The 11541-nt window shown below is 53.4% G+C and overlaps 2 protein-coding genes across 2 annotated transcripts; both read right to left on the minus strand.

Annotated features, from left to right (window-relative positions):
* Window positions 1-5704: 5704 nt before the first annotated feature.
* On the minus strand, window positions 5705-9358 carry LOC107148855 (dendrin-like). Its single transcript, XM_015493587.2, has 2 exons — window positions 9129-9358; window positions 5705-8717 (listed from the first exon to the last, which is right to left on the minus strand). Exons 1-2 carry the CDS (start codon window positions 9335-9337, stop codon window positions 7238-7240), a joined length of 1689 nt encoding a protein of 562 aa, XP_015349073.1. The 5' UTR covers window positions 9338-9358; the 3' UTR covers window positions 5705-7237.
* A 9-nt stretch (window positions 9359-9367) lies between these two features.
* On the minus strand, window positions 9368-11535 carry LOC107148724 (dendrin-like; the record flags this gene model as incomplete). The annotated part of the gene is made up of 2 exons (XM_015493455.2): window positions 11385-11535; window positions 9368-10973 (listed from the first exon to the last, which is right to left on the minus strand). Coding segments are annotated over exons 1-2 (1653 nt in total), but the record flags the coding sequence as incomplete, so codon positions are not given.
* Window positions 11536-11541: the final 6 nt, after the last annotated feature.

An 11541-nucleotide genomic window follows, 5' to 3' on the forward strand; every position in this document is an offset into this window, starting at 1 on the left:
CTCCTCCTCCTCCTCCTCCTCCTCCTTCTTCTTCTTCTTCTTCTTCTCTCTCTCTCTCTCTCTCTCTCTCTCTCTCTCTCTGTATATTGAACCCAGGGGCTCTTAACCACTGATCCACATCCCCCATCCCTTTTTAGATTTTATTTTGAGACAGGATTTAAGTTTTCTTAGGGCTTCACTAAGTTGCTGAAGCTGGCTTTGAACTTGGAATTCTCCTGCCTCATCCTCCCAAGATGCTGGGATTACAGGTGTGCACCATCTTGCCCAAATTGTCAGCTCTTTTATTCTGTGGCTGCACTCAAGTTCTTCATTTTCTTAGGACTAGCTGGAAGGAGATGTCTAGACCATTCCTGGATAATTCTTAGACCGGGCTTCACCAGTTGAAACACTAAGGACTCTAGCAGAATCAAAAGGTATAGTTGGAACAGCGCCACCTTGTGGTGCCTTATGGAGAGACCCCAGCAAAGAAGGCAGGATCCTCTCTTAGGAGCTGGAGTGGTGTGGGGGACACAGTAGGCAGAAACGATCACTTTTCCTATATATATGATGCTACATCATCATGCCAGTGTTCCTGTGGCACAGTTTTGTCATCTGTTCCATCCTTATGTCCGTATTTTCTGAGCACCTGCTCCATGACAAGCTTGTAGGGATATAGAATTAAATCAAAGGCAGGACTCTTGAGTAGTTCATAACCCTGCAGGGGATTCCACAAGGTATTAAGACCAAGAGGGTCATAATCAAGCATTAGGTAAATTTTTATTGGTGTTTAGGAGCACTGGGACATTCTCAGCTCCAAACCTCTGCCACTCACCTCTCCCTCAATTCCTCTCACTAAAGCTCAAATGTTTTTGATTTGTCTGTTTTGAGACAGGTCTCACTATGTTGGCCAAGCTGGCCTCCAACTCCCAGGCTCAAGTGATCCTCCAGCCAGGACTAAAGGTGTGTGCTACAGGGCCTAATTAAATGTCAGATGTTTTATCTTTGCTTTTAAAAATCATTTCATGACTTGATTCCCACATATCTCTCCAGGACCCCACTTCTTTTCAGCTCTGTATTCCTCAGTGCTTCTGTTCCCTGTGAAAGCTATGTGTTTTCACATACCCAGAATGCACCCTTTTCCCATCTCCCTATTGAAACTTGTCTCAAATTTTCCTTCCTCCACGAAGACTCTGATTTCCCTTGCCTGTTTGAGCTCCTGAAGCACCTTGCTGGTGGAGCTTTCACTAACAGCACAGACTGGCCATCCTATCAGTGGTTATTTGTGTATACTACTCCCCCACCAGGCTTCCAGTTCCCTGAGAACATGCTCTGTGTTTTCTTCATAATGGCATCCTTTGCAGCATTAAGCTATACAAAATTGCCTTCATTAAATGATGAATGGATGGACAAATGAATAGATGGATGGATGCATGGATGGGTACATGGATGAATACACAGATGCATAGATAGATGGGTAGAGGGATGACTATATGGATGATAGATGAGTTGGTAGATGGGTAAATGGATGGATGGGATACATAGATAGACACGATGGATGGATGAGTGGATGGGTGCATAGGTGGAATATCCATCCACAAAAGAATTCATGTGCCATGGGGCTGGGGTTGTGGCTCAGCAGTGGAGTGCTTGCCTAGCACATGTGAGGCCCTGGATTCAATCCTTAGCACCACATAAAAATAAATAAAATGAAAGTATTGTATCCAACTACTATATATATATATATATATATATATATATATATATGAAGAATTCATGTTTATATAAATATAAAGAATTCATGTGTCATGGGATTCAAGGAAGAGAGTTCACCCTATGTCATGCAAAGGCAAGGACAGCATATCTAGGCTGAACCTTCCTTTATTATGGACTTTCAACAGTTTGTCTCCTGGAAACCTGAATATGTTCTCACTCCTCATAAGTCCTAGTCTAGTAGCTGTTTCTTCTTTCCTGCCATGTTCCCTCAGGAATGCTTTTTTATTATGCTGTCATTCTACACTGTAATACCTCTGTGGGTCTTTACCCATAGAGCCTAGAATGTGGAATCCATGAAGGTAAAAATTGTGCCTGAGTCTCTTCTGTATCCCTGGCATATGCATTTAATGGGCAAGTGAACAAATGAATAACTGAGTGAACACTGACACTATACCCCGTAGACACACTTCGCATACTTCCCATGTCCTCGAGTTTGGTTTTCTCTCCTGGTTCTCTCCTCCTCACACACATACATGTTCACACTCCTGACTCTGATAGTCTCTGAAGTCCCAGAGTTATGTCCTGGTTCTTGGTTTCCATTACCCACCTATGGATGATCTCAGGAAGTCCCAGGGACTTTCCTGAGTCTGAAAGGAGGAGAAGGTGCTTGGTTCTTCCAAAGCCTTAATCACTAGAGCAGAAAAGTCTTCCCAGGGAAGAACCTGGCTATTGGGAGGGTCACAGGGACCCACACTAACCTAAGATCTCTGCTCCAAACTGACCATGTCCTCCTGTATCTGCTGTTCCTACTCATAAACAGTAAGGCAGTACTAAGGTGGGGGGTGGTTGTGGCCTCCATCACGAGGCTGGCTGACTGGCAGACACAGCCGAATTTAGAAGTCATTTTCGCAGCAGGGAACCTTCAGCCTCCCACCCACAGGGCCCTGCAGGGCCAGCCTGAGATATGGATTACCAGGAGCTGGCCCCAGACCTGCAGTCACTTCTCCACTTCTCTTTCTCCCTTTCTCCCCAGAACTTTGGCAACTGGTGCCAACTCTATCCATAGGCAAAGATGGAGGGAAGTTCTGGGAGAAGGAGCATGTTGTTCCTAATCACTCAAGTGTTCCCAGTACACCACTGGCCCATTTAAGGTGCTGTTTGCATCCACTCCAGTGCTTTTTTTGTTGGAAATTGAACCCAGGAGCACTTTAACACTGAGCCACATCCCAACCCTTTTTATTTTTTATTTTAAGACAGTCTGGCTAAGTTGCCCAGGATGGCCTTGAACTTTGGATCCTCTTGCCTCAGCCTCTGGAGTCTCTGGGATTACAGGCATATGTTACCATGCCCAAACCCTGTGCTCCTCTTTTTTTTTTTTTTTTCCTGTGCTCCTCTTGATGTGGACTCTGCTACCCCTTTCTCCTCTTTTACTTCTACTTCTTTCCCTCATCCTTTTGTTTGACACTCCATCACTAATGAAATAGTGCTAAAGAGAAAGAATAGAGCTAATACTTATATATCACTTACCATGCATTGTTCTAAGTACTATGCATATTGAATCATTTAATCCTTTCAACAATCCTATGCAAAAAGTGCTTTTAATATTTCCCCCCTGCCTTTTTTTTTTAAACCAGGGATTGAACCCAGGGGTTCAACCCCAGCCTTTTTATAATTTTTTACTTTGAGACAGGGTCCTGCTAGTTGTTTAGGGTCTTGCTAAATTGCTAAGGTGAATTTGAACTTGTGATCCTCCTGCTTCAGCTCCCAAGTTGCTGGGATTACAGGTGTGCACCTCCACACCTGGTAATATCCTCCTCTCCTTTTTATATAAGTTAAGACACTGAGGCATAGAGACATTGAGTATCTTGCCCAATGTCACACAGCTAGAATGAGGTAGAGGCAAGGTTTAAATACAGGCTGCCAGGCCCCGAAGTCCAAGTTCTAAACGTGCTACCTTAATTCTCCAATAATGGTAGCAATGTGGGTGAGCTTTTAAAAAATAGACTATTGTATGTTCACCTCAAATGTGTTTAGGCAGTATAGTGGAGACAACTCCCACAGGGTCAGCCCCTCTACTATACCACGCAGTTAGTTCACCACTTCTACCTGCCTCAGGATCCTGGAACCCCTAGGTTGTAGCAAACTGCAGGCAGCTGCCCTCACTTCAGCAGTGGGCTTCCCTAGTTTTCCTCTTAGCCTGAATCCTACCCTCTTCCCAAGCCCAAGAGGGTAGGGTTCACCAATGTGCCAGGTTCACCTGTTCCCACCTCTATTTTCACTCCCAACTGATTGATCTTCCACTATGAATGTTCTCTCAACTTTGGGAGGACTAGACCATTTGGTAATTTGTGGGAAGGAGGTATTGGGAATTGAACTCAGGAGTTCTTTGCCATTGAGCTACACCCCAAGCCCTTTTAAAATTTTATTTATTTATTGGTGGTTCTGGGATTGAACTCAGGGCCTCACACATGCTAGGCATGCACCTTACCACTGGGTCCATCCCCAGCCCTGATTTATTTCTTTATTTTGAGACAAGGCCTTGCTAAATTGCCCAGGCTGGTCTCCATCTTGGAATCCTCCTGCTTTAGATGGGTTTACAGTCCTGCCACTGTGACTGGCTCATTTGATACCTTTCTTTTCTTTTAATTTTATAATTTAAAAAATATCCTGTTTCCCTGCATCCATATCTTTTTTAAAGAGAAAGAGAGAGATAATTTTTAAATTTTTTTTTAATTTTTATTTTTTGGTGGACACAAATCTTTATTTTTTTATTTTTTATGTGGTGCTGAGGATTGAACCCAGCGCCCCGTGCATGCCAGGCAAGTGTGCTACCGCTTGAGCCACATCCCCAGCCCTCCATATCTTTTTTGCTACTTTGTTCTCTCTACTTCTTCTGTTTTGATTTTTGAGATGTTGCTTACACTGGTCACGAATTTTAGGACTCTAGCAATCCTCCTGTCTCAGTCTCCAGAGTAACTGGAACTACAGACTATGCCCTTAAAGACAGGCACCATCCTACTTGAAATGCTCTTTCACCAAATTTTATCTCAAATGCCACTTCCTCCAAGGAGAAGTCCCGAATCTCATAAAATGGTAATCTCCCTAGTTTGACTCCTCATAGTATTTAACATTCACACTCGGTACTATCATCTCTGTGTTTCATCTTTGCCTCATTGTCAGGCATGCCTTGCTTCTCTTTCTGGAGGCCAGCACAGAGTGTCTTGCTCCTAGTACTGCTCAGTAAACACTTAGTCGTTAGAATTGGCAACAGCTAAGGATTGCGATGGGAGGGAGACAGATATCAGCAACCTTTAATCTCTGCCCAAGATGGTATGGTCCTCCTCCCCACTTCCTTCACCCTCTCCTTCCAGAACTATTTGAAATCTGGAAGTGTGCATTCAAGGCAGGCAGCGGGGTGGACCTTCTTCCAGAGCTCAAACCAATGCTCTCCCCTCTGGTTCGGAAACACCAAGAGGTGAGACCCTCATCTCCTGAAGTAAGGCCAACCTCGGGGGCCCTGGGTCGCCTCACATCCAACTGGCAGCCCTGCCTCCTCCAAGTCCTTCCCAGAGTGATGTCGAGATAATTGGAGACTAAAACCAGAAGTGGTTTGAGAGCGGAGCTGGGGACCTGAACGCTGAGCGGGAGCTGGGGTTGGCGGGACTCGATGGAAGTGAGGACAGAGGCGGGGCCGGGGGGTAGGCCAGGACCCGGAGACTGAGTCTGGGCAAAGCCCCCGCGCCTGCCTAGCCAGCGGCTAAATTTACCCAGGCTGACTCAGCCCTTGCCCGGAATGGGGGGCGGGGGGAGTGCTCCCAGGCAGTGGGAAGAGGTAGCAGGAGTGGAGTGGGGGGCGAGGAAGAGAGAGTCCCTGGTAGGGGAGATGGGTGGGCCTAGAGTTTTCACCAAAGAAAGGAGTTCTCCTCCCCCCTCACAGCAAGCGGGAAGGAGCAGAGGAGCCCTGGGAGAGGGTGTGGGGAAAGGGTCAGAGAAAGGAAGATGCCAGAACTGGTTAAAGGGAAGCTTAGATTTATTGAGCGCCAATGTGTGCTAGGCACTGTGCAAGGCGCTTTACATACATTACCGCATTAAATCCTCACAACAACCCTGCGAGGTAGGTGTTTATAAACCCCCATTTGACAGATGAGGAAACTGAGGCTCAGGGAGGTGAAGTGATTTGGCCAAGCTCACATGGCTAGTAAATGGCAAACAGAGGATGTGTCCAGGATCGGAGAGAAAAAAAAAGGTCAGTGTCCGCGTTCCAAGCCACTTGGCGTGGATGAGTACAAAGAGGGGCTCGGCGTGCTCCAGAGGTCTGGGAAACCGGAGGCCTGCTCCCGGCCCCGCACAGCTGGAGGTGGCAAGGCGGGGGACAGGCGCGCGGTAACTAGGGATCAGATAACCTGCAATGCCCGGATAGAGGGGACTCAGGAACTAGCAACCGGGGAAATCCGCGACCTGCGCGCGCCCCTTAGTGGCTACTGTGAGTATCACGCCCCACCCTATGGTCTTTTTGAGACCAGCCTTTTTCCTTGCCTGGAGGGTTTCTTGAAGAGGCAAAGATGCAGGAATTCTCAGGGTTCTGTCAGGTGGGCAATACACCTGGCTGAGAAATCGTAATAATACTTTAGTACACCACTAAGGGACATGGGGGTGAAGCAAAAGGGGGAGGCCTGGAGAGGTCCCAAGCTGATTCATTGGCTACCTTCCCTCCCCAGCTTGGACCACCACAGGCCAGGGACAGTAACAGGGTCACTATCCTGCCTTGCTTTGGGGAACCCTCATCTAAACGAGGGAGACCAGGGTATGAGCACCTTGCTCACTCAGTTCTTCTGTAAACCCTAGACAGTCTCCTGAATTGAGGATAAGTGAAGGTGACAAGGAAGCAACTGGGGAACCCTTGGATTCTGTTAGCCTATTCTCAATGCTCTTTCCTGGCTTGTTGAGATGAGGCCTCCTCAAAGATCCCCAAATTCCAGAGCTGGAAAGAACCATAGATCTCCCTCATTTTAAATACTAGGAGCCCTGGAGAGGGGAAGTGACAGGTGTAAGTCAACTGGCAAATCAGTGGCAGAGTTGGGGCCAAAACTCAAGACCTGTGACTCAACAGTCCTTTTCCTGCTTTGCTGGTTGCTTCTGGACCCTCTTCTGCCAAGAACCCCTCTATCACCTGGCCACTTTGTCCCTAGATCCTTCCTGCCCAGAGGTCCTGCCCTGACATTGTCTTCCTATGACTGTCTCCATCCCTGACCTTTAGCCTGGTCCTTACTAGGCCTCTCTGTTCAGCTCCACACCTTGGGCACCAGCCCCTGCTGAAGATCTCAAGGAATGTCTTGCATACAACAGGCATTAAATCTGCTCATTCTCATCTCTCCTGAAACAACCATAAAATGCCACATGCTCCCTTTTCCTTTCATTTCTATTTCAAGTATGGGAAACGGTATGGGTAGGGAAACAAGGAAAAGAGAGCAAAGGAAGTCTCTGTGGGGAAGAAGGAGGTCCAAAGAGGGATGGGTCAGAGGATACAAATACAAGAAGGAGTCTCTCACTGCCTCTCCCTATTCCCTTGTGGGGTCCCCTTGACATCCCTCGCCCCAAAGAGGGCCTGCTCAGTTTGGCTGATGACATCTAGACTCTCTTGGATACTGTCGCTCAGCTCTGCTGTCTTCCCGCCTTCCCGTGGCCGGGCGTTCCCAACCACGGACAGGGTTCTCTCATTCCGCCAGGAGGCGCCCGGGGTTTCTGTGTCGCTTCCATCAGAGGAACCGCTATGGATGCTGAGCTCTTCAGCTTCATCTGAGTCCGAGTCTGGGGCAGTGTGGCGGCGGATGCGGGACACGGCTTCCCGCAGGGCCCCGGCATAGGGCNCAATGACAAAGACACCTTCTCCACTAGCGGGACCCCGGGAACTGCGAGGCAGGGTGTGGGCGCGGCGGGTCACCTTCCAACCCTCCAGGGTCTCGGATCCTGTCCCTTCTCTAGGACCCAGGAACTCTCTCCATCCAGTGCCTCCTGGAGCCCAGGGTCTGGGGAGCGTCTGGCTATGCCGGGGTGGCTGCTTTTTAGGGGAAGGAAACCAGCATTTGGGCAGCCAGATAGGTTCTCTTCCCTCTTTCCCTTCCCTCGAGCCCTTGTGATGGTGCCTGGACCTGGGAGCTGGACGTGGGGGGCTCGGAGACGTAGTTGCAGACCTGGAAGGAGCTATCTCCGTGCCTGGGCTACCTGTAGTTTTGGCTTGGGAGTGGCGGTCACTACTATTGTTGAGGCCAGCAGCCGCTAGGCCCAGACTTTTCTCCGTGGCCCCCTTGTCAGACGCTGGCCTCGCTCTGGCCGCTCCACAGCCTGGAGATCCCCCTAAGAGACCTCGCCCCTGTCGGATACCCCAAGCCCCTAAGACGTCCCGGTAGATTCGAGGGTCTAACTTCTTTTTTGTGCGCCCTCCCTCTGTCCTGGCGGGGGTCGGAGTTGGGGCTGATAAGATGGGTGCCTGCGAGAACTCGGGACCTCGCTTGGTCCCCAAGGTCCTGTGGGGGCCTTCGTAACAAGGTGGAGCCACGTAGGGTGGTGGCCGGTCCCAGCGGCGTCGTGGGGCCGTACCTGCAGAGCCTCTGAGTAGCAGGTGAGTCTCATAGCTGGGGGGCCCTGGCCTGCGACCTCCCCAGGGCCCCGCCCATGGCGCCCCCGGGTCGCTCTGCGGTTGCGCGGATGGACGAGCTCTCCCCACCTGCCCCAGGCGCCCGGGCCGAGAGGGAACTGGGAGCCCTGCAGGTTGGGCCACCCGAGGGACGTTCCGGGGCTCCAGGCGCGGCTGACCCACGGGGCTTCGTCGGGCCCCACCAGCTTTGCGCCTTTTTCGCTCGGTCTCCTTGGCCTCCCGCTCCTGCGACGCCGCTTTCCTTTTCTCTTGCTCCCGGGCTCGGGCCTCGGCTGGAGGCCCCGCCCGCCAGTTGGTCGCCTCCTGCAGCACCCTGGAGGCCCAGGGACGGCGGGGCGGCGGCTCGGGGGATCCCGGGCTTGGCCTACACCTGGGACAATGAGCAGGAACCCAGGTGAGCAGTTTGTGGGGGAAGGGAGCCGAGGTCCAGGGAACTGGGAGCACTGGTGACCGTTTGGGGCAGCCACGTGAAGGGGTTTGTGTGAGTGTGTGCGAGTGTGCACGTGCGTATATGTTAGGGCTGAAGTCGAAGTGGGACTCCTCGCCACCTCTCCATGCACACTTTAATAGCGCCTGCCCCATCTTACCTCCTGCCCTTTCTCACGCCCACTCATGTCCCCCGAATCAACGCTGAATGAGTCAGGCCTGAGCCCTCGAGGGGTGGGGGAGGGAGGCGCAGGAAAGAGAATGGGGACCAGCGGTGTTCACCGGTGCCTGTGGGGAGATCTGGACCCCAATCCCCGCCCCACCACTTGCTTCCCCTCACCCCTCCTTCACTCACGTGCGGTTCTGGGGCCCGCGAGCCCAGTGGCTGGCATGAAAGTCCATGGGCTGTCGAGAAGGGGCGCGGCGACTATAATGACAGGAAATAGTCTTCACTTCGATCACCAACAGCTTGGACTTCTGCACCCAGAGGCAGCTGCCAGACTCCTCATCCTGGAGCTCCCGGGGGCTGTCGGGCCCCTCAGAGAATAGCGGGCCATCCAGCATCCTGCCCCACCCCACCCCGGCCCCGCCTCTGTCCTCACTTCCATCGAGTCCCGCCAACCCCAGCTCCCGCTCNACTGCCACTTCCAAGCCCTTTGCGCTGCCGGCGCCTCCCAGAGCTGATGGGCCTAAGGTTGGGTGCTCTGGGCTACCTGGCTGCGTGGGGGCGTCCGGCAGGTTTACTTCGCCTACCGAGAGCCCCAAGATGCCGGAGGCGCGCTCCTCCAGTGAAGATTCCCCCGGCTTCCGGTCCTCAGTTTCGCCCCCGCGCCCCCTGCCCAGCTGGTGTAAAAGGAGACTGCTCAATAGCGGTTTCTGGTCGCTGGAGGGAAAGACCGCGGACCCCTCGCCCTCTTCCTTACAGGGATTGGGTTGCCTGGGAGCATCTCCCACAACGCGTGGCTCCCCAGAGGGCAAAAGCTGCACCTTTTGGGTTCGAGAGGTGGGAACATACTGGGACCGTATCACCACACACGTGGCGTCAATGACAAAGACACCTTCTCCACTAGCGGGACCCCGGGAACTGCGAGGCAGGGTGTGGGCGCGGCGGGTCACCTTCCAACCCTCCAGGGTCTCGGATCCTGTCCCTTCTCTAGGACCCAGGAACTCTCTCCATCCAGTGCCTCCTGGAGCCCAGGGTCTGGGGAGCGTCTGGCTATGCCGGGGTGGCTGCTTTTTAGGGGAAGGAAACCAGCATTTGGGCAGCCAGATAGGTTCTCTTCCCTCTTTCCCTTCCCTCGAGCCCTTGTGATGGTGCCTGGACCTGGGAGCTGGACGTGGGGGGCTCGGAGACGTAGTTGCAGACCTGGAAGGAGCTATCTCCGTGCCTGGGCTACCTGTAGTTTTGGCTTGGGAGTGGCGGTCACTACTATTGTTGAGGCCAGCAGCCGCTAGGCCCAGACTTTTCTCCGTGGCCCCCTTGTCAGACGCTGGCCTCGCTCTGGCCGCTCCACAGCCTGGAGATCCCCCTAAGAGACCTCGCCCCTGTCGGATACCCCAAGCCCCTAAGACGTCCCGGTAGATTCGAGGGTCTAACTTCTTTTTTGTGCGCCCTCCCTCTGTCCTGGCGGGGGTCGGAGTTGGGGCTGATAAGATGGGTGCCTGCGAGAACTCGGGACCTCGCTTGGTCCCCAAGGTCCTGTGGGGGCCTTCGTAACAAGGTGGAGCCACGTAGGGTGGTGGCCGGTCCCAGCGGCGTCGTGGGGCCGTACCTGCAGAGCCTCTGAGTAGCAGGTGAGTCTCATAGCTGGGGGGCCCTGGCCTGCGACCTCCCCAGGGCCCCGCCCATGGCGCCCCCGGGTCGCTCTGCGGTTGCGCGGATGGACGAGCTCTCCCCACCTGCCCCAGGCGCCCGGGCCGAGAGGGAACTGGGAGCCCTGCAGGTTGGGCCACCCGAGGGACGTTCCGGGGCTCCAGGCGCGGCTGACCCACGGGGCTTCGTCGGGCCCCACCAGCTTTGCGCCTTTTTCGCTCGGTCTCCTTGGCCTCCCGCTCCTGCGACGCCGCTTTCCTTTTCTCTTGCTCCCGGGCTCGGGCCTCGGCTGGAGGCCCCGCCCGCCAGTTGGTCGCCTCCTGCAGCACCCTGGAGGCCCAGGGACGGCGGGGCGGCGGCTCGGGGGATCCCGGGCTTGGCCTACACCTGGGACAATGAGCAGGAACCCAGGTGAGCAGTTTGTGGGGGAAGGGAGCCGAGGTCCAGGGAACTGGGAGCACTGGTGACCGTTTGGGGCAGCCACGTGAAGGGGTTTGTGTGAGTGTGTGCGAGTGTGCACGTGCGTATATGTTAGGGCTGAAGTCGAAGTGGGACTCCTCGCCACCTCTCCATGCACACTTTAATAGCGCCTGCCCCATCTTACCTCCTGCCCTTTCTCACGCCCACTCATGTCCCCCGAATCAACGCTGAATGAGTCAGGCCTGAGCCCTCGAGGGGTGGGGGAGGGAGGCGCAGGAAAGAGAATGGGGACCAGCGGTGTTCACCGGTGCCTGTGGGGAGATCTGGACCCCAATCCCCGCCCCACCACTTGCTTCCCCTCACCCCTCCTTCACTCACGTGCGGTTCTGGGGCCCGCGAGCCCAGTGGCTGGCATGAAAGTCCATGGGCTGTCGAGAAGGGGCGCGGCGACTATAATGACAGGAAATAGTCTTCACTTCGATCACCAACAGCTTGGACTTCTGCACCCAGAGGCAGCTGCCAGACTCCTCATCCT

This window comes from Marmota marmota, unplaced genomic scaffold, assembly GCF_001458135.2.
Source record: "Marmota marmota marmota unplaced genomic scaffold, marMar, whole genome shotgun sequence".
Classification (NCBI taxonomy): domain Eukaryota; kingdom Metazoa; phylum Chordata; class Mammalia; order Rodentia; family Sciuridae; genus Marmota; species Marmota marmota.